Source organism: Ptiloglossa arizonensis, chromosome 2 (assembly GCF_051014685.1).
Source record: "Ptiloglossa arizonensis isolate GNS036 chromosome 2, iyPtiAriz1_principal, whole genome shotgun sequence".
Taxonomy (NCBI): Eukaryota; Metazoa; Arthropoda; class Insecta; order Hymenoptera; family Colletidae; genus Ptiloglossa; species Ptiloglossa arizonensis.
Genome location: NC_135049.1, coordinates 33,727,018 through 33,750,080, shown reverse-complemented (window position 1 = coordinate 33,750,080; position 23,063 = coordinate 33,727,018). Strand labels below are relative to the sequence as shown.

General features: G+C 54.7%; 1 protein-coding gene across 1 annotated transcript in view; it reads right to left on the bottom strand.

Moving 5' to 3' along the window:
* The window catches only part of LOC143143612 (transcription factor hamlet), a 51,867-nt gene that overhangs the window by 5,595 nt on the left and 23,209 nt on the right, over positions 1–23,063 (bottom strand). Inside the window, exons 2-5 of the mRNA XM_076305039.1 lie at positions 15,689–15,838; positions 15,116–15,306; positions 4,334–4,465; positions 2,944–3,070 (exon numbers count right to left, since the gene is read on the bottom strand). Coding sequence (XP_076161154.1) covers positions 2,944–3,070; positions 4,334–4,465; positions 15,116–15,306; positions 15,689–15,838 — 600 coding nt within the window. The remainder of the gene's footprint in view (positions 1–2,943; positions 3,071–4,333; positions 4,466–15,115; positions 15,307–15,688; positions 15,839–23,063) is intronic.

Sequence of the window (23,063 nt, the reverse complement as noted above, 5' to 3'; positions counted from 1 at the left end):
GAACCGCGAACACCGAACTCTCGACGACGGGAGAACGATCCAACACCCGTCGATCGAATATTAGCCCGACCGGTAACGAAATCGAAACGACACCCGTTCTCCAACGGTTATTTAAATCTGCCGCTACACTTGTCCCGACCATATGGTCGAACGATGGCCCCCAACGGACCTTCGTGGGAACCGGGCACAACCCCTACGCCACCGACTACGCCCCGCATCGCGAACTAACCCCCCGCCGAACGTTGATCGTTCCTCCGTCCACGACTAATTTAGACCGCCGCGCCGTCAATTTCAACGACCAAATTATCCCGTAAACGGACTCGGCCTTTCGAAGAGGAGAACCTCTGGATCGAATTACCGAACGATCGCGCCGAATAACGAGCCCGTTCGACGGAAAGATGCGCGGCTAGTTTCGAGAAATATCTGGCAAAATTACACGTCGTGGAAAGTCAACAGGTGGGATTCACCGACAGCACCCCCTGTAGCCGCGTCAGTTGGCGACTACATGGGAAAAAGTAACGGAAATCGATGTTTCCGTGACATCGTGACGGGCCGGAATCAAGTAGATGCGGCGAAGAATTCGAGCGGATCGTGGCCCACCTCGAAGCGGAACCGGCACCGGCACCGGCACCGGCACCGGCACCGGCACCGGCACCGGCACCGGCAACGGCAACGGCAACGGCAACGGCAACGGCAACGGCAACGGCAACGGCAACGGCAACGGCAACGGCAACGGCAACGGCAACGGCAACGGCACCCCTGTTGTTTCTCGAGGCGCGATGAGAACGGTTCGTCGTACAGGTACAGGAAAAGATATCGGGAATGTAGTTACCCTCGCGCTCACCGTGCACGGAGAGAACGAAACGGTCCTTCGACTTACGGAGCGTTCTTGCACCGACACGTATCGCGAAGAACGTATTCCTCGGGGCGTCGAACGTTGAACGAAACGTGTCGGGTAGGGTTGCGAGGCGTCGTGCATTTTCGCTCCGGCCCTCCCCGCACGCGCCCGCCACCCCCTCGGAAAACAGCGTCGCGTGCCCTTTTATGCGCGGATACCCCTTTTTCGGACCGTGCCCTTTCCTTTTTTTCCTCCAGCCCGTCCCCGAGGCCAGGTTACGCGCGTGTTAATCGACAATACCGAGCCATAAATTATCCGCGACCCTAAATAGAGCCATCCGGAGACCTCGGAGAAAGAGAGAGAGGAAAAAGCGGGAAAATCGAAACCGTGACTCGCGTCAACTGCCAGCTCGCATCTACGCACCGTGGTTTACCGAATTGTCGAAAAAATTCGTCCATTCGAAACCGTAAAAGGTCGCGCCGCTCGTCGGTCGGCGATGGCTCGTTGTTTTTCGAAAACGCGGACCACGAACGCGGAATCCGGGACCCGCTCGACCTCCGTTTTCTTTCGCGTCCGACTAATCGCTGGAAAAGGGTGATCGAAGAGCGATCTTCGACGTCCGGGAGATTTTCTCACCGTTCGAGCGCGATTCCCTTCGTCCGTTGGAAAAATACGATCCGCTCGAGAGAAACAGGGCAGAGACGTTCGCCCCTCGCCAGGGTTGCGCACCGAAATCACCGGAATCACCGGAATCACCGGAATCACCGGAATCATCGGCGTGCCGGTGATTTCTCGTAGAAATGGCTTTATCGCGAGACCTTCGGATATCGCAAACTCGGTAAAGAGCGGTTCGTTCGGTAACCGAACGAGAACCGGAACGAAACGTTACCGCGCGAGGTAAGAACGCCGAACTTCCCCGCTCGAACTTGCGTATAATTGTGAACAAACATTTGCCGCGACCGTTGAAGTCTACGCTTCCGGTGCAGCCTGTCCGCGTTGGAATCGGGTTCGGGATCGGGATCGGGATCGGGATCGGGACTGGGAACGAGAAATTCGGCTCCCCTCGTTGCGGATAATTTACAACGAACGAAATCTTTGAAATTTTAATCGGTCCCGGGGTGGGTGCCGATTTAATTAAGAACCGAGTCGGGTGTTCGCAGCGCAACGCTGTTGCTGTCTTCTGTCCTCGAGGAGACGTTTACGAGCCGGTGAAATTACGAGGAAAAATCGTCCGGCGAATTAACCGTAGACAAAGCGCCGCTCGAACTTGGACGATAATCCCGGTTAATTACCGCGACATCTGGGTGTCGCTCGTAAACCCTCTCCTCCTCCTCCTCCTCCTCCTCCTCCTCCTCCTCCTAATCCACGCCTCGCAGTCATCCGGATATTCCGACTATCGCGCGCGAGTTACAACCAGATAATTGTCGAGCAGTCGGGCACCTAGGCCCTACCCTTTATCGCGAACGTCTCGAATATATATTCGCTCGGCGCAACCAAACTCGAAGACGGATCGCCGATATTCGCGTTACGAATTTCGAATTTCGAATTTCGAATTTCGAATTTCGAAGCGGTGGCCGAGAGATCGATCGTTCGAACGCGACCTCGTTTCACGAGGAAACTCGAAGCGGAGAGGAGCGGCGCGGCGCGGCGCGGCGCGAGCCGGGGCAACGCGTAGACCGAGCGCCTCTATCTCGAGATAATCGGCGCTCGTTACCGTACGGAACGGGGGTTAATACGCAACGACCGACCAGGTGAATCACGCCGGAATCACGGATGCATGACGAGCGGCTCGTGCAGTCAACGATTCACGAGTTACCCTCTGCCCTCCCCCGCGTCGGTGGTAACTCCGGTTTTCGAAGACACCTGCCCGGGCCGCCCCTGCGTTTCGACTCGTGCGCGTTTGCGCGGGCTCGCGAGCGCGATGCGTATCGGCACGAAAAGCCGTAAAGCCAGCTCGCAGCTACGGTACCAACCGAGCCGAGTCGTGGATTCCAGCTGTCTCGTTTTATCGCGCGTTACTTTGTATCGAACGAGTCTATTTTGAAATTGTTTCGCGAGGACGTTCGCGCGCGCGTCGTCCCTCGTTGTCGCTCTTCGATACTCACCGGTCTCTCGGTCGCTTCGGTCCTCGGTCGTATTTTCACCGAGCATGTCCTGAAGCTGAAGAGGTTCTCGAACGCCGAGAAGAAGCTCTTCACCCGCCGCTATGTCTCGTACGGCCTCGTACACCATCTGTGGACAACGACACCCTTGAATCTTCCGACCCTCTCGGCACCATTCATCGCGAATTATCTCGAGTTTTTCGAGCGACTTTGAATAGCGCTCGAAACGAATATCGAGATGTTGCACCGATAATCGCGGAACATTGTTATCGTACTACCGGGCATACCGTGAAATCGTTCCGACAATTTCGAGCCTTCCGACCGCGAGGAGCTCACCTCCGTGGCACGCGTACATATTTTTCCTCTTTTTTTTTTACGTCGCCGTCGAGTTACCAAAGTTCGAAACCAATGAAAGAATCTTTACAGCGTCGTCGGGAGGCCCCCGAAAAGTCATTACGACGCCGACTGTAGGGTACCGACGGAGAGGGAGACGAAGCGAGACGGAGAGAGGGAGAGAAAGAGAATCGCATCCCCCATTCCCACAGCGATTGCGAACGGGGCGTATAGGAAGTCAACGAAACGACCCCGTGGGGTGACTTAATAACTAAACACCCTGTATACACGTAGCTTAGGGCGCGCCCACATCGCCGCGAATACCATGTGCCACCGTTCGCATAGATAGAGAATCGAAAGGACGCGGGGCCGGGATCAACCCCAAATTGACACCGTGACCTCCATTGCTTCCGTTCGAGCGTCGCTCGCCGGAGCACCGGGCAACGGTAAGCAAATTTCCAGAAATTTCGAGAAAACGACCCTTTCGATCGTCGATTCGATCGTCCAAGGAAATTTCGTTGAATTTCGAAAGGTCGAGAACGGAAACGCGGTAACCGAGAACTTTCCATCGTTGCCTCGTTGACGAGTCGCCGAAACAGTGCGGAGCGAGCGGTGGATTTTTTTCATTAGTTTCGAGCAACGCGCGCGTAATTAATCGCGACTGGCTCCGACACCGCGTAATTATTTCTTCCTATTACGTAGCTGCAACTGTCGATCGAGTGTCGGCTCCGCCAGAAATCGAATTTGTTAACGGTCGATCGGCGAACGTTACGAGAGGGGGTTGAAACCGACTCGCGATCCGTTTCGGACTCGCTAATTAGCGGAGCAACGCGACCGGAAGTTGGGATCGTCCAACGAATCGACGCCGTTCCGAGTTCGCCGGTAATTGTTTCGAACGGCACGGGGGTACCGAGTTTCATCGAGTTTCACCGAGTTTCACCGAGTTTCACCGAGTTTCACCGAGTTTCACCGAGTTTCACCGAGTTTCACCGAGTTTCACCGAGTTTCGGCTCGATCGACCGTTTCCCTCGCAAGATCCTCGTTACTCGTCGTTGATTACCTGCCCACCGATCAGCACGTGGCGCATATTAACGGCGTGCGGACTGTTGGTGCTGCGAACATACTTGAGCCAATTGTTCGTTTCGTGGGATGCGTCCAACCAACCTCTAACTCCGCTTCCACCGGTGCGAATCTGAAAAAGAGAACAAGAGCCAAGGTTGTACGATGCGTCGTAATCTTTGACGAGTGAAAATTCTTCGGCGTGTTCGTCCGCTGCACCTTGCGCCGTTCCGGTATCGAGGCGGCTGGAAACGAGTCGGAGGACGCTCGAGGGACGCTCGATGAATTTCCATCGGGGTCACGATACGCGCGGAAAATACTCGCAACGAATGTGAATTTCCGGAGGCAAACCGCAATGTTTCGGATCCGGGACATTGCGTTTAACGGACTGCCGCCCACGGATGTATCGCCCTCTCATCGCCCTTGCGCTCTCGCAGCGTGGCCACTGTTACTTCCTGCTCCAGCATCCAATAGGGTGCGCGCTCCCTACTTTTAGGGCGAGACAAGTGATTTTTTCAATTGTCTCGCGCGAGCTCGCGCAACGCCTCGAGACGCTTGGTCGGTCAAGCGTTTCACCCCGATACGCCCCTGGACAGCCTGGTTCTCCACGGTCCTCCCGACTAATTTTCCCCAGGACGGGCTCGTCCGAGCCGCGCTCCGCGCACACTTTGCGCTTCCACGGGGGGGGGGGGGGGGGCGCCTCGTTGTCGCGGGAACCGAACGACGCGATTACCTCCCATCCGCGTGGATTCTCTCGCGGTTCGATCGAATTTCCTTCGATCTTTCGTCGACGATCGAAACGCGCACCTCGCGATTCTCTCGAGAGAGAGAGTTTCGTCGCTCGCTTCCGAGCGACGCGACGCGACGGGCACCTTTTACCCTACCACCTGCCGGTAGCGAGCGTAACTAAGCGCGGACGTAAAAATCGATGAATCTCGCGGGTGGATAAGCGTCTACCTTGCGGGTAACCGTAATCACGGTTACCGAGCCTCGGAGAAGATCGAACGCTGTTTTCCAACCGAGAGCCTACGCTCGTCCGTTGATTATCCGTGTATTATCCGTGTATTATCCGCGAAGAAAGAAGAAACGTCGATGAAAACTGTTCCAAGGCTCGGCCGATCGAGGATCGCGTTTCGAGCAAAAAATTCCCGTTGACTTTCGTTTCTCGCGCGACGGTTCCTTCGAGTATCGTTGATCGACGCGTTCGTTGTTCAGGTAGCCGCGAAAGCCGGTAATACCCCGTAATGCCGGACCGAGGAACGGGACAGTTGGACGAAAAGGTGGACGAAGAAAGAGAATCGAAATCGTAGGACGCGCTCGCGGTAATGGCCAGTTCGGTCGACGGGACTCCCGCTAAGGAGCGTTTCCGGAAAACGAGCACGAACGAGCCGCACAATGGGACTTCTCTTCTGGTCCAACGCGGACAGATTAGGATCTCGCGCGAGCGATCAGCCCCGACGACGATGCGTCGATCGGCGTTCTCGTCGAACCAGAAGGAAACCCGTTCGGATTGCCTTTCATTTTCGACCGTGGACGCGTGCGTTTCCGTTCGATGCAACGCAATTGAACGGGGATCGGTCGGAACGTTCGAACGCGCGGGCTTTCCCGCGAGTCTTGGACGTTTTCCGAAAAGAGACCCGCTCTCTTTCGCTCTCTCTCTATCTCTCTCTCTCTCTCTCCGTTTCGTTGGCCGTGAAACCTCTCAGCGGGAACTTCTGTCCGCTTTGTCGGCTCGCGCGCGGACATGTGGCAACAATTCGTAGGACAGATTTGTCCAGCCGTGGATCTTGTTCGTTCGTATAATCGCGGCAGAGAAGCGGTCTAGCAGCGAACGAGGGGCGGCGCGTTCCCAAAGTTTCTCCCGATGCGAGCGAGACGCGCGTTAAGTTTCGGTATTCTTCGAAAGATTGGGCAAAAGTGCTCGGCGTTTCGCTCCGCGTAAGATTTTTATTCCCTCGTCGGTTCCCATCGAACGGGAGAGAATTAATTACGAGACGCGCATTATCTCGGCACAATAACGACGGACACTCGGACGGAAAAATGGTTCAAAGGGAGCAGAGAATGGGAACAAACGCGAGCCAAGCGGAAGGCAGACAAGGAGGGTGGGAGGGAGGGAGGGAGGGAGAAACAGGAAAGGAAAGAACGCGAGAGCGCGAGAGCGTCGGTGTCGACGGGCGACACGCGAATAAATTATAATTGCATGATTCCTTGAGCCTCTTTAGCGTCGCGGCGCAGCGAAATTGCTAAAATTGGCAGAAATTGCGCGACCATTTTAATTACATCCGCAGTTTACACACTGACTTTTCTCTACGAACTTTCATCCATCTTCGTGCGTTTCGGAAAATCGGCCGACGCTCGGTTCGCGGGTAAAAGTCGACGATGGTAATTGAAGGACGCGTCGCTGGTTTTAACGACGGACGAGAAAATGGAGAAGACAGAGGGAAGAGGGAAACTGCGAGAAATTTTCCATCGTATAGTTTCCGTTGCCAGCCGAGTCTTTGCTCGCGCGCAAGGTTCGTTGTTCGGCGTAAAAACGTTCGACGACCCGAACGGGAATTAAATTTAATTGAACGTCGTTTCGAGCCTATCTCGGATCGTTCCTGTTGACGAGTTGTTCCATTCTTTTCGATAACAGGGACCGGTCGGGGCGACTCGGACGGTAACGATTCGTCGAGCGACGCCGAAATCGGTCGATTTAACTCGAGCTTTCGAAGAGGAGGATCCTGCGAAACCGGGACATCCCAATTTGTCCGTCCGTGCGAGGAGGACGGTTTCGAGTCCGAAAAGGGACGAGGGATAGAAGGATCGAACGAGCGAGCAGCCGACTACGCGGTCGGGAGGAATCCTCTTGGTTCGCCCGGCATGGGGCCTACGGGACAACCGTGTCCTACAAAACACGCGATCTCCTCTTTTTCCTTTGTAACCTCGCACCTCCGACAAAAACGAGCCGACGAAAGATCCCGCTACGTCGGCTGGTCGGGTTTTACCAGAAATAGCCCACGAGAAAGAAAGCTGTCGGACAACGCGCCGGATCTTCGCGGGTCCTTCTCGCGCAAGGAGGGATCGATCTCGAGAAAAACGGCCGATCGCGACGATAACGGACCATCGGCCGGAACGTCTCCGGAAATTGAGACATCGCGGTTCGGGGCTACCTGGATCTACCTTTTTACGATCTCCTCCGAGACGTCCTCCATTTCGTAGCCAGGTGCGTAAATGAATGCACGGACCGGAACGAGTAAACGAGGATCGGTACCTATTTCGCGCGTATCGAAAATGGAAAAGAGTCGAGCGAATCCGCGCGCGAGAATAAATACGCGGCCGTCTTGCGTCGTTCGTCGTTGCTACGTAACTCGAGGCCGAGCGAAGGAGAAACGGTGAGCGAGAAAGGAAGAAAGAGAAAGAGAGAGAGAGAGAGGGAGGGGGGGGTCGAGAGAGAGAGAGAGAGAGAGAGAGAGAGAGAGTGACTTGTACGCGCGCGGGACAAAAGTTACGAATAAAATGGATCGATAGCGTATGATAGCCTCGCGATGGCCGACGCAAAAATGCTTTTAGCCGACACAGCGTGTCCTCCCCTGGCTGGAAAAACCCACCGCGCGATTTTCCCGACTCGTCGAGTTCGAAGCGTCGCAACGTTTCGAGCGAGTACTCTGCGATAACGTCTCCGAGCGGCCTCTGTAAAATCTCGAGGCGATTAAAATATTGAGAATTCGAATGTCTCGGCCGATCGATAAGATCGATCGGAGGTCGAGAATCTTCCTCATCGTTCGAGTTTGCGATGAACGCGTGGATCACGGGCAGCCGCGACGATAAAAGCATCGTTATCGCGAACGACACTAGCGACAATAACGTATCGAATTCGATTTTCGCCCCCCTGCTCGTTCACGCTGGAGAAAGAGGAGGCCGCTCGTAAACACATCGCGCGCCCCGGCGAATTTCCCAGAGTTTCGAGAAATTCGCCGGGCACGGAGTGTCGGCGAAAGAAGGGGTGGTGCACGGGGAGGGAACGAAACGGTCAATTATCATCCCCTAAATAACAGGGCTGTTTACGATTCCGGGCGTCGTAGAGCTCCGGCGTAATCCCCCGGTCGAAAGCGGCATTAGCCGTGGCGACATCTTTGCTTAATTTCCTCTTAGTTTAAAGCACGAGCCGGGAGCGCCGGGAGCGCCGGGAGCGCCGAGGCTTCCCGACGAGCACCTCGGTCGGTCCTTAATTAATTCCGAAGACGAGACGAGGCGACGTTCGTCGATCGCCGCGCCAGCTAACGAACGCGATCCAGCGGATCGCTACCCACCGGATTTTCAAAGGAAGAAAAACGCGCGTCGCGAGTTCGCGTTTCCTCGATTCGTACTTCTCCCCGATTGGATACATACTTCCCCGTACTTGACCCACTTGACTCGCGCCAGAAAAGTAATGCAAGTAATGACGAAGCAAACGGTGCCCTTCGACCCGTGTCTAACGCGAAACAGATGCCACCCCCGACGTGTGCTCGTGGACCCACCTCGAACCTCTTTCTCCCCCTTCCAGCGTTTCTAAGGGAAGCTACCCCGGCCCGTGTCTAGCGGTATAAATTATATCCGAGTCGCGTCACTGCCAGCCCCTTGTACGATCGATCATTAGACAGGCCGGGCTGCCAGAAAATTTGCCAAAATCGCTCGATTCGTTTCTCCTCGAGACCGGAGGTGCTCATCGGCTCTCCGCTCTTTCCTCGTTCGACGAACGATCCCCCGGCATCGAAAAATTAACGCCGCGGTTCGTTCGTTTCCCGGCAGCTCGGTTTTCCTTCGAAAGGTTCGAGCATCGCGTGGAAACTTGCATCTCCGTTCGAGTCTTAAAACTGATTAGGAACGAGCATCACCGGTCGATCGCGAATCGCGAATCGCGTATCGCGTATCGCGAATCCCTCGGCGAATCGTGCGTGACAATTAAGTCGAGGCCGGAACTCCGCGTAGCTCGAGGCTGCCAGCGACGTCGTGATTAATGCAAGCCAATAGTGGAGGGCACACATGGAACGCCTCCAGGGCACAGTGTATTCCTGTGTATATTGAACTTGGGCTACCTCCCTGAACCGGACCAGATTAGTTCGGTCATTGTGGCAGGGTCCGTGCGCTTGTATGCACACAATCTGTCAACCGTGCGCGCACCAAATTCTGCCAATGTCGGTCCAAGGAGGTGAGCGAGAATCCAGATCCGCGGCTGAATTCGCCAGCGGTTCCCGTTAATCCAGAGAATCGAGCCAACCGGCGGTCACAGGTGACGTTCCGTTCGAAGGAAGTTTCGTAATTCGACGAGTACGTGTAAATGTCCGATCGAGGACCCGGGCAACCGGTCGTCGCGTTGCGATTCCAGCGACACGGCGAACGGTAATCGGTCGGTGAATATCGCTTGCGCTTAACGGGCAACGGTCAGCGAGCCACCCATTCAACGCAAAGTCGATCGAAAGTAAATCCGGCGGTTGCGTTGCGTCGGGCTCGATCGTCGTTTCGTTCGTCTCGTCGTTGCCAGGAGGGTTCGCTCTTAATGGAGCTTTTCGAAAACAACGACTACCTTCTTACCGCCGCGAACTCTCCGCTCTGTTCCCATTAAAGACGCGATTCTCTACCCTCGAGATACAGTTTCGCAAAAAGATTCGAAAGTCTCTTCCGGCAGCCATAATCGCGCCAAGGTCTCCCCTTCTCGTTCTCTCTCTCTCTCTTCTCTCTCTCTCTCTCTCTCTCTCTCTCTCTCTCTCTCTCTCTCTCTCTCTTTTTCTCTCTCGGAGTCTCCCATTCCCCCGAGGAGTAACAGTTCCGCAGATCCGAGACAATTGGCGGCACATCAAAGGCGCCGATTGTTTCCCGTAAATTATAACCGGGAGAGCACTTGCTCGACTTCTCGTTACGAGTTGGCGAACAAGTTCAATTAAGTTCGCGCCGGCGAGGACGAGGAACGGCTTCCTACACACGCGGAGGCCCTACCCGGCGTCTGTAGCGCCATCGACCTAACCCCGTGGAACCACCCAAACGGCAGAACCAGGGACAGAGAGGAAGAGAGCCGAACGTAGAAGGGTGGAGAAGAACGGAACGACAATGACGAACCAGGGAGGCAACGCGTTCGTTCGGCCTCGACTCGCGAAGTTTCAACGGCACCGATCGGCTGCCCGAGACACCGTTCGCGAATTATGTTCGATCCGTAGCGATAGATTCGGATAGGAATGGTGGGAAGGAGGCCGTCGAGTCGAGTCGAGTCGAGTCGAGTCGAGTCGAGTCGAGTCGAGTCGAGTCGAGTCGAGTCGAGCCGATCGCGATCGCTCGTATTTTTCGTTTCTTTTTCATCTCGCGGAACGAGGTTAGCTCGAAAGAAATTCAATAAACGCGGACCGCGCGAGATCCGAGTGTTTTCGGCAGTGGTTCGAGTTGTTTGCTCCGCGAGGGTAGTAAATTGTAGCGGGTCGAAGGTCGGTGCGTCGAGGGACGAAAGGACCAGCGGCGCGAGGAGCAATGTCTTTGGAAGACGATGATGCCGACGACGCGTCTCCATTGTACGGGACAGCCGGGTCGGCCCGACGACCGGGCAACACGTGTCTGTTATGTCTATTATCGACAGATAGCGGGGTAACGAGCGGACGAGATTTATCACCCTCCGTTGCCACCCTAGAGAAACGAGAAGCCGAGGGTACGATGGGGTGGCGAAGCGAGAAGAGCCGGGTTTACAGCTGGTTTGCCGGAAAGAAAGCCCGGTTGAAAGCTCGTACGCGGTCGAACCTCGGCCGAGATGGACCGAGTTATCCTCGCGAGGGCGAAACTCGCGGTTGCTACGATTCTACGCGGAGTTGCGACGATGGCTCGCGAAAGTCGCCGCGGAGGGCTGAACGCGTAACTCGACGGTAAATTTAAATGTCAAAATATTCGCGTTAACGATTCCGAGCGCACAAAGCTGTATCGTGAGGTTTATTAGCATAATAGGAGAAGGCGCGGCAACGAACGAACCTGGCCAGAACCCGTCGATCGAAAACCCGATCCTCGAGAAAAGGGCTAGTTAGTCGGTGACCCTCGAGTTCTCGTCCTTACGAGGGACAAGGTGCCCGCGCAGGTACGCGTGTCTCGTTTTCGCGTTCTCGCGTAAATTGTTCGCGATGTTCGGTTCGCGTTTAGCGTTTCGCGAGTTCCATCGCGATACCGAGAACCGAGACGGTCCGCGTCCTTCGCGAGGAAAGACGCAACCCCGATAGACGAATATTTGCCTAGGTAGGTACGCGATTTATCGTAGCCCGCAAGGGGTGCGGAATGCATCCCCTTCGTCGATGGATTCGCACAGGCGACCGGGGTATTCTTTCACGTCTTGGCGCGTCCGACCGTACGACGGGCATTACAATGCCGGACGTTCCCGGCGTCGCTGATTGTCACTTGTTTCCTGCCGATTCTCCTCTGCTGGTTTCGAACGCGGAACGCTCTTTCCCTCCGATTTCGAATTCAAACGGTGAAAATTACCGGCCGTCGTAACCCTACGCCTTGAGAAAGCAAAGGTCACCGCGCCGCCTTGGATTCCTCGTCCCGCGAGCAACGCGAAGAACGTGCGCAGACCTCTACCGATGGAAGTGCGCGTCGTCGCGACTGTCGTACGCCGACCGAGTTAATACGAACGCGGTTGAATCGAGGGGTTAAGGGAAAGGGGAAACGGAGAACGGAGAACGGAGAACGGAGAGGGAGAAGGGTGGACGGTGGACGGTGGACGGAGGAGGAAGAGGGGAAAGCCTCCTTCCGAGTCCTCGGCATAATGTGGCTCATTGTCGAATCGCTTCCGGGGCTTGACCTCCAGCAACGCCCTAAAGACCAGTTCACCTGGACAATGTCCACGAACAATGAATACCGGTGTTCCGCGTTGTAAGGCCCGGAACGACGAACGCACCGATTGTCTAGGATACGTGTTTCCAGGCCGAGCAAGAATTTAATAATATCTACAATGCGTACTACCCTTGGCGTACCACCTACGCCCGAGTCGGTCGGATTTAGGTGTGCCGTCGCGGTAGGAAAAGTAGCTCGTTGCGAGGACATTGTTGTCGGTGAGGAAGATCGTCCGCGATCGAATTCGAGAAGGGTAGGATCGAGGCGGTCCGGTGGACGAGCGATCGACTGGACGCGTTTGCGGGGAATGGTACAGCCGGGCGGCAACACGGTCGTGCTTTTTGCGGCTTCGATTCGTCCGGTTACGGACACCGGGGTGGCTCGTGCGGTTCGCGCGAGGACACGCTTCGTCGAGCGTCGCCGTTTGTACGATTTGTCGGCAACATACGCCGCTAATGGCGCAGCCTTCCAGCCGATTTGTCGAAATAGTGGTCCGCGCGATCAGCGCGGCGCGTGTGCCCGCTTCGATATGAAAAACAAGCGATCTTCCGCTCTTTTATCTTTCTCTCCCTCGTGGCCGCTCAAAGAGCCAGCAGCCGGTGACTCGTGTTCGCGCGGAGAGACTTCGAGAGAGGGGCCGTCACCGATCGCGTGGAAAAATTGACGATGCTTCCAATATGCCGACGAGCGAGCGACGCGACGCGACGCGACGCGACGCGACGCGACGCGACGCGACGCGACGAGAGAGAACGGCACGTAGGGACGCGGACGGGGTGGATTGTAACCGAAAGACCCCCTCGTCTCCCATATGGAAATAAACCTATCGAGCGGAGGAATCTCGAGAACGGAGGAAACGCGAAATTGGTGTTACGTTTTGCTCCGTGCTCGTTTCGTTTCGAATTCGAATCGGATCGCTCGGTGTTGGAGACGCGGTGGTCTCGAACGGCGACGAAACGGACGCGATAAACGCGAGGAGATTGATCATTTGAGCCGGGTTCTCGAGATCGTTCGGTAAATTGGAGCCGTATCCCGACGCGAGGGTCTTACGGACGAGCGAGCTAAGCCTCGGATTGGTTTAGTCGCCACGAAGGCACGCCGCGAGTCCTCGTTTCGCCGGAACACGCGTCAACGAGCAAAACGCACCCGGAACGGAGGATCCCCCGTTTTCCACTTCCCAGCCGTACGCCGCGAGGATACGAAAAACGAGGCCCGGGCAGCGCGGCAGGTAGGGTACCACCGATACCTCGAATCCCGCTACCCTCGGATAGCGAGGGCTCCCTTCGATTCCCTTCGCTCCGGTTCAGGTGTGTACACGACGAATAACAACTGTCCCGGCACGAAATACCGTGAAAAAGCTCGGTTTTGGGCTCGTTTTCTTCCCTTCCCCTTCTCGATCGGATCTCGTTCGAACCTCGTTCGAAACCTCTTCCTCTTCCGCGAATCGTGCACGAAAAGACTCCGCTCCGATTCCGTCGATGCGGTTTATCGATCGATTCCTCGCGAGCGTTGCGATCTCTCCCTTCGGTCGGTCGGACGAGAACCTCGTCCTCTCTTTCCCCGAGAATGTGAGAAAAGGATTAGGATTAGGGGATAACGTGCGAATCGATCGAAAGGGATCCCTTCGAAATTTCTCCGATTTCAGAAAAGGATCGCGCTTCCCGTTAACCGTTCGTTTCGTTGCAACGCCACCGAGACGCGATTCGCGTTTACAGCAACGCCGTTTCTCGTACTCGTATTTACCGGAGAGCGGTGAAAATACGTTGGTCTTTCGTAGATGGAAGAAAACGGGACGTTTCCCGTTTCCCGATCGCGACCGTCTACTCGCTCGATTATATTTCGTGCTCGATTCAAAGAACGCTCGAAATACGTTGAGAACTCGCGACTAGATTTCTCCGTCGCGATGTTTTCTCCGTTCCCGTGCTCGCACGGTTTACGCGCGTGGGGTTGATAGATCGGCCCGACGAAACGAAGGGGTAGTTTGGCTTTAATCGATCCTGTAATCGCCGGTCCGACAGTTGGCCCCGGCTGCCTTTTTGTCGGCAGTTAGATGGATGGTGCCATTTACATTTTGTCAGTGCGACATGCGCTAACGTAACGTAACGCTGCCGCTATCATATCTATCACACCCTCTGGATCGGTACGCGGCTAGTTACCTACCGACTCTCTCCGAGCGGTAATCTCGCTTCGTAATAGGCCGTGTTTTTCGTCCACGAACAGGCCCGGAATCGTTTTATCCCGGCTACGATTCCGAACCGTTTATCGAACCACCGATGTAAAATACGAAGAAAGGCGGGCGCGTGTTTCACCGTGGATTTTACGAACCGTTTCTTCGATTTTGACTTGTGCGCGTCGATTTTACGCTCGAATTGAGAACATGCGCGGCAACGGAGACGTTCTCTTCGAGCGAGCCCCGATAGAATTTCTCCGGAATCGGAACGGGGAAAATAGAACTGTCCGAGGTAAGCCAATTGACGTATCCGTCAACACGGATGACACCTTCGACGACCGAGCCGACCGAGCCGACCGAGCCGACCGAGCCGACCGAGCTTCGACCAGCTGTCTACCGTCGAACCGAGAAAACGACTCTGTCCGTTCGATTCCCTTTCTCTCGTTTCTTTCTCGTATCTCTCTCGCACCGGTTTCGCATCTTCGGCATCTGCCGGATAATACCGGGGATTATAGCAGGAGGATAGCGAGCCCACCGACACTGGTTCGGAGCAAAGTATTCCTTCGGTGAATCTCGAACCGTAAACAGATCGATCATCTTTCGAACGGTTTCACGAGATCGTATCGCGTGGTATCGAGGCTTCGGTTTCGCGGTGTGTCTCGGATACGATTCGTTTCCGAAACGGAGCGAAAACGATACGAATGCGCGTACGGTCTGTTCGTTGACGGGAACGACGAGGACGACGATGGAAACGATAAGCTCGTGCGCCCACCGTACAAGAAATATACAACTCACCTCCCACGCGTAGCGGGGGTTGTAAGGCTCGCTCGCCCATTTTGCGAGGAAAGGCCCGAATCTCGCACCCCGTGGAATGTCCTTCCGCGCACGAACTTGAGGACCGCCGGCCGCCGAACCTCCCACCTCGACTTCCGGCACGGGTGACACCCATTCGCGGTTCGATTGCTCCTTTTGCTTCAACGCGTCCTCTGCGAATCAAACAAGATTATCGACTTAATCGGCCGCTACCGGTACAGAAGTTTCGCTCTTGCAAAATCGAGCAAACGACCAGACACGATTCGGGGAGGACGATTAAACGCCGCAAGGTTCGCGGCGATTATATTGCAATTTAGAAAATTAAATCCTCTCGATAACCGCTCGTGGCGAACCACCGCGATAACCTACTATTCTAATCCGGACAATTAAGCGCCACGTCTCGCGATAATTTACACCGTAATTCGTAACATTAAGCGGCGCGCGGTCGACCCAGTATTCTAATTTACGCAATTAGCTTTCGCGGCTCGCGGCTCGCGAACACTGTGTCGAGGTGTAATTTTCTGTAAAAAGGAATAATCCAATTCCGCCACTCACGGTACGCCTCGGTCCTGTAATCCCACGGGGACTTGTCCTCCTCCCTGGACGACGGCGGTCTCTGCTGATCGTCCATTTCCGCGTTTTCGGCGGCTCCCGGACCACCGCCGACCGGCGTGCCAGACGTCGAGTCGCCTTCGTCGCTGCTTCCTGGAACGCAACGCCGGCGACTTAGATACAAACGATGCTGGCTTAACGAGAAATTGGCTCGCGTCTAAGGTCAAAGAACGTCGGCACACGGGGAGAGGTTAAAGGTTCCGGCACCGATTGCCTGCCCACGTTCCGCTACGTTTCGCTACGTTTCGACCGATCGTCGGTCGGTCGGTCGATCGGTCGCTCGAAAGGTCGAAAGGTCGAAAGGTCGAAAGGTCGAAAGGTCGAGCCACCCCCGTTCGCGCGACAGGATGCATTCCCGCACCGAGGAAAACGACTCGAAGATTACGTCGACGAAGAAAATTCAATTTACCCGGAGAGACGATTCGCGCGAGCGGAGACTCGATACGGTCGAAAGAATTCCCTCTTTGAAACGCAACCCCGTCGTTTCGGCGAAACTGCTGGACGCTCCTCGCGTCGCAACTTTATCCTCCGATTCGAATCGGAAAGAAATCACTCCGAGGATCGTCGACTCTGTTTCGGGCGAGGCTCGATCGCGAACGACGAGAGAGAAGACCGCGTACCCTGGCCGCGCAAGGACGAGCGGCGATCGTGGAACGCTAGGATCGTTCTTTCGGTCGACGGTGTCGCAAAGGAGGTTTCGCGCGATAAGTCCGGAGTATCGAATCCTCCCTTTCCCTCCGTCCCGACGATTATCGATGCACCGTGAAACGTGAAACGGCAACGCGACCCGACGTCGTAAAAGCTGTCCGGTCCGAAAGCGCGTACGATCCGAACCAACTCCCAAAAACGGTGATTATCTTCCCTTTATCTCGCGGGCAATAGCAATATTCTATTCGCAGCTTCTAATTCCCTTGCCGACCGCGGTACTCCGAAACCGTAAGGCCCGGTCCCGTCCTTCGAATCTGGATTTATTTGTATAACTCCGGACCGGATACGACGGGCCCTTCTAATACCCGACTTATCTTCGAATCGAAAGATATCCCCGGCTCGTTGTATCGGCTATCTAAAAACAAACTACGAATTCTTCGCGCGTCTACGTAGTGACACGGAGACCTGCGACGATCGACAGTCCTCTGCAAACAGCGTAAGCTCTCTGTGAATCCGCTAGGTTGTACAAATTGCCGACAAGCTCGCAGGTGTATCCGAGAGAAAGGCACAAAGGCGGCTGTTCGTTCGTTCGTTCGTTCGTTCGTTCGTTCGTTCGTTCGTTCGTTCGTTCGTTCGTTGGTTCGTTCGTTCGCGGTGTCGAAGGACGATCGAGGCTCGAATTCAGTTTCGAGCGTCGTCTTGCTTTCAAAGTTGTCGCGATTGCTCGCTATTGAATTGCCGGGAGGAATAAACGTTTCGCGGCGTTCTCGACGAGTTTCCAAATATTCTTAAATCCTCTCGGAGGTTTCGATTTCGAGCGTATCCCAAGTATCGAGGATCGCGCGGCTCGCGTTATTGCGAGCCACTCGTAAAACGAAACGGTGATCCCGCGAAGCGGGCTAATCGACACGAAACTCGAAGACGGACGATAATACAGATATCGAGAGGCGCACGCCTCGCCCCGTGGGGAATACGGGGAACAACGTCTCTCGAAATCGTTGGATCCTTCGAGAGTAATCGTAAAGATACGCTTTCGCGACCGAGCGACGCGGAAACTGGCAACCGGGGGAGAATAATCGCGCGTGGACGGCTTCGATTCGATGAACGGAAATCCGGCCGGCTCGATAAAACAAACACCATCCCGTGGATTACCGCTCGCTTTCGCGGACGATCGTAAAGAAGGGATCCGTGGATAGCAGAACCGCGCGACGAAACGGTCGATACACGACGCGACAACAATATTTGGAGAATCGACTCTCGACGCTAGGGGTCTTTGACTCCTGTGGGACACGAGTGCTCGAGTATTATTTTCTCCCTTGACTAAACTACGAGTACTCGTTGGACCATGAGCGATATTATCCTCGATGATAGCGACTCGAGAGGCTTACGGCGCGATTAGAGTTGAAGTGCCGCTGCTTACGCTCACGAGAATCGAAATCGTTCGTGGGAAGACCGACGCGACTACCGTTTTTTCATTTTTTTTTTTTCCTCAACCGGCTCCTTTCCGCTCCCGTTCGGTAAACGGATCCCTCCGATGGAACCGTAACGAGGATTCGAGAAGAGAGAACCTCGTCTGGAAAGTTTGCGCACCGCTGCTTTATCGCCGACCCCGACGAAGATCGAAAAAGTGACTCGGAAGGAAGGTTTACGACGGGACGATACGCGTTCCGTATCGAGGTTGCCCGTTGTCGTTGGGTAGCCGTCTCGCGATCGAGACGCGGAAACGCGCAACTGGCAAAGAACGCTCGGAGATATTCGTCGACGGATCCCGGAAAAGATAATTAAACAAATTGGCGAGCAAACGGCAGGGTGTCGGAAGAGCGATTGCACCGTAGAATGTGTTCACACGCGCGTAGACCGCGTTACCGTGACCGCACAGGACATCCTGGCGATACGGAGATCCTGATGGAAAACGTACGGTGTGCCCCGCGCGTTGCCCATTAGCGCGTATCGTCCAACGAGAACGATTCCGCCGGAGAATCGGCAAGTTGGTCGCGACGACGATCGAACCGACGATCCGGGTTAATTGGAAGGAACGACCGCGGCCCGATCCTGCGGCTGGTAACTATCCTGCGGCGACGATAAGACTATCGGTTTGCCACGGAATCCCCGGTAAATGGTGAACCGAATTGGACAGAAGAACGAATCTCTACGCTACGACTTCCGGACAGGCTGTGGTTTCACTTCCTTTTGTCGATACTCGGAGATACGATGACTTTTCTCGCTGGTCTCGAATAAAATAGACCGTGAAACGTTTACGAACGAACCAACCGACCAACCAGCCAGATTGCCTTTTTCGCAGGGTGTCCGGGTTACGATCGTTCGCGATCGATGATCGACGAATCGAAACTGGACTCGATCGAAAGTAGCCGAACAACGAATACGGATTCCGTTCGTCCGCTATCCGATGAGAGTTAAAATCGAACTTTCGAAACTTACCGTTCGTCTTGTAATCGACCATGGGCCGCGACAGGTCGAGACCGTTCATACTCGTTTCTTCTTCGGACGAACGTAAAATCACTATCGGCACATGCTCCGTCACCAAAGTCTCACAGATCGACGCAATCCAACGAACGAAAGAGCGCCGCGAAATTCCAGTTAATCGCGTCCATGATCGATCGATCGATCGATCGATCGATCGATCGATGCGGAGGATCGTTGGTACGAAGGATAAAAGATCGTTGGTGCACTGCTCGGTGGACGGCGGGGGGTATCCCGAACGGCTCGTCGACGCGGAGAACGAGATTCGGAGCCGAGTAACCCGGAGAAGACACCGCGGAAAATGAGACACGGATGACCAGAAGAGCGCTGTTCCGTGTCAGCTGGCTCTTGGCGGACTAGAGGATCCAAAATCTGTTGAGAAGAGGATGGCACAACGAGGGTTCCCGAGGGAAGCCAGGGACGATCTACGGGGTGTGGCGGTGCCGTTTCCGTCGAGACCTCTGGTTGGCCCACGGGCGGAGCAACCCCTATCGCATTCGGATCCCCACCAGTCCACCACAGCATCCCTCGAGAGTGCGAGCAAGAGGACGAGACCGAGAGAAGAGACCAAGTTACACTGGTGGAGGAACCCGCTGCGGCTGCTGAGTGACTCCGCCGCGAGAACGTGACTCTGATAACGAACCAGCCACGCTGCTGCCCGAACATCGAAAAACGACGCCACGCCACGCCGCGCTACGCCACGCTACGCCACGCTACGCCACGCTACGCCACGCGACGCCAACCGACTCGCGGGACACACTCGACCAACCTCTCCTTCCGATACCGAACACATCGAAACGGATTGCCCTTGGAATCGAACAACTCCGATTAGAAACCTAAGCTCCGTCTGCCTGATCGGGATACGCGATTCATTCGCCGTTTGGTACGGTAAAGACAGGCTACCGTTAAACGTCGCAAAACCTACAGAGATTTCTCCCACATTTGCGATCGTACGCGACTATCGCGGATCTTGTTTGCGTTCGATGCGTTCTCGAGTCGATTAACGTCTATATCCTTGCCGTAACGAGATCGAAGAAATCGTACACGGGACAACGTTAACAACGGTTATCGCATCGAGTTCGAGTACAGAGATTTATCCGAGAATCGTTGATCTTCTTTCAACGTTGCCCGTACGACGCGACGCGTATTTATTAATTTGCCGTTTAAGAATCACCTTTATAAATTTATAATTGTATTCCGCTTGTACCGGAGTCGCTCACCCTTAGAAATAAATAAACACGTGTATATAAAAATAAACGGTTTTACCGACTCGTTTCGATACATTTTCTACCGGCTGTATTTAAATCCAAAGTCGGTATTCGATTATTTTCCTTCGCGCGCAATCTAATATTTTTAACCGGTAATTCGAGCGCTCGAAACTTTTCACAAAGGAACGCGAAATGGATCCAACTCGCTGGCAACCGGAGGTCAAATGTCAGGGTGCGAAGAAATTTTTTCCATCGCGCGAACCCTCGATCGAAAAGTACTCCGGAGAGCACGGAAGACGGAGAGGACCCCACGCGGAGTCAGGGTCAGTGGAACAACCATCGAAGTCTTTATTGGACAGGCTCGGTCACCTTTTTCTTCGAAAAGTAGCTGTCGCTGGCTTGTCGGAATTTTTTTTTTTTTTTTTTTTTTTTTCTTTTAGAACCACTTTTCACAATTGATCGCGGTCTGCTCGGTCGATCGACTTTGGAGCGATTCGGAGGAGTAGAATTTCGGAAACTTCGTGCTCCGATACGAAATTTTTTTATTCGCTCTTTCGTGCAACGTTCCGTTAAACGACAACGCGTAACCGAAACTGCAGCGAGGTCGTTGCAACTTCCTTTCCCGCATTTTCGGTCCGCCTCGTGAACGTTCCGTTGGTTCGTCTCGCGGATCTCGGTTCCACGAGAATATGAAAAGTCCAGTGTCCGTTGTTCGTTGGTGGGGCTCGATCGGGCAGCGTTCAAATTTCTTCGAAGACGGGAGCGCGATCGCGTAAATCCGTCGCGCAGACTCGGTTATCGCCGACCGGAGACCCGGAGAAACGACCGCGAAAACGGTACCGAACAAAAGCCATCGAAACAAATCTTCATTTTCGGTCTGCCGCAAAAATGTGCGAACGAGAAACCCGCGGAGGCGATACGAGAGCGTTCCGGAGGCAGAAAGACACGTGTCGCGTGCAGTTATATCATTCTTTATGGCTGGCAACACCGGTACCCTTCGTTCGTTCAACGCGAACGTCGTTCGCGCAATATTTGGACGACAAAGGGGAGGGGGAGGCAGCTTGATTTACACCGGCATAAAAATCTCTTCCCCCTTTCACCCTTCCCCGAATGTAGATATCACCTTCTTCGCAAACCTTCGGTCCGTGCTCGTGAAATCGCGTGCACCTTATACAAGGTGGCCCGTGACAAACGATACGAGCGAGAAAAAGGTGACGAGCTTTTTCGAAAATAATGATCGAAAAATACCGAATAAAACATCATCGGAGGAAATCGTGCGTCATTTTTACGCGCCGAGTGTATCGAATCGGAGATCGATACGCTCGAAGAAAAGGTAACTCTCCTTTCTTTCTCCTCGTTGCTCCCGCGCGTTATGGACAAACTCGATCATCGCCCGTAACGAGATCCATCGAGTCGCGTCGTAATCGGAGACGCGAGTACACCGTCCAGTTTTAAAACCGACTTTCTAGAAAACAAAGGCTCGCGTAAAAAAGTTTTATTCCATACTTTTCGCATATTTTTTCATTCGGTTCTCCTCGATCGTGCCCTGGCTTTCGCATCCGCGTTCGAAACCTCGGAAATTCTACTTTCGTTCGACTCGTAATCGACGTTCCGCGCGCAGACGCGATACACCGGGGAATTTGCGTCTCCGATATTAATCGTCCTCGAGGATGGAAGATCCGCGCGATCGGCCGTTTCGGCCACGACCGATAATACGGTACCTCGATAGTTGCGTACGGGGTTTATTCCCGGCCGCGAGCCCTCCGACCGAGTACGGGCTTGATCGATTCGGGAACGTGGGACGTACGACGTCGACGTCGTCGATGATGGCGATGGCGGAGGGGTAATAAATAACGGGAGTATCAAAGGGTTATCAGATCTAAGCAGAGGTTCCTAGGTCTAGCGCAACTTCTGACACGTAGAGTGACGATGCCGTAATGTCGGTGGCAAAGTGTGCGCATGTGGGGTGAGTCGGTGATGGCAAAAGGAGGGGAGGAGGCGCGAAGCTATTAAACTGACAGAAACACTTGCCACCCCCACCTCTGACCCAGCCACCGCCACTACCACCACCACCATCGCCGCCGCCGCCGCCGCCGCCGCCGCCGTCACCGCCACCACCACCACCACCACCGCCACCACTACCACCACTGCCGCTACCTCCACCTCCACCTCCACCTCCACCTCCACCTCCACCTCCACCTCCACCTCCACCTCCACCTCCACCTCCACCTCCACCTCCACCTCCACCTCCACCTTCACCTCCACCGCCACCGCCACCGCCACCTCCGCCTCCGCCTCCACCTCCACCTCCACCTCCAACTCCAACTCCAACTCCAACTCCAACTCCAACTCCAACTCCACCTCCACCCTCTAGCCTCTAGCCTCCTCCCCGACCTCCGACTCTATGCCATCCCTTACTCGAAAGCCCTTCGTCCCTTACTGCAACAGCGGAGTTATTAATATTTTTCACACCCCCGAAAATTGTCTCCTGTGCGCCCGGCAACTTTCGCTGTATCGGAGAAGCAATTTTACGGGCGTGTCACCGCCTGTCGCTTGTCAAACGGCAACGACAAGATACGCGGGGAAGTCTCGGTCTGGCTATTGTTTTCCCGCGATCGCGCACGATTACCGATAAATTACGAAATTTCTTGGGCAAGCTCCGTTCTCTCTCTTTCTCCCCCTCCCACTTCGAGGATGAAAATTCCATCGGTCGACGTAGGGACGTAACGAGTACGTAGAAAAAAGAATTCGAATCTCGTCGACTCGTTATCCGTAGGTAGATCGGACGGGTAAAAATCGAGAGACTCTCGAGACGAGCCGCGTCCAAGGAGAAACGAAGACTCCTCTCCGTAGTGAAATTCGTCGACCGTTAACGGTCGGAGAAACGGAAAGAAGTAGCTAACGCTGAGAATAACTCGTCGAGGATGAAATAAGAAAGAAAGTCGGCACTCGATGCGATCGAACAATCGGCTGCTGCTCGA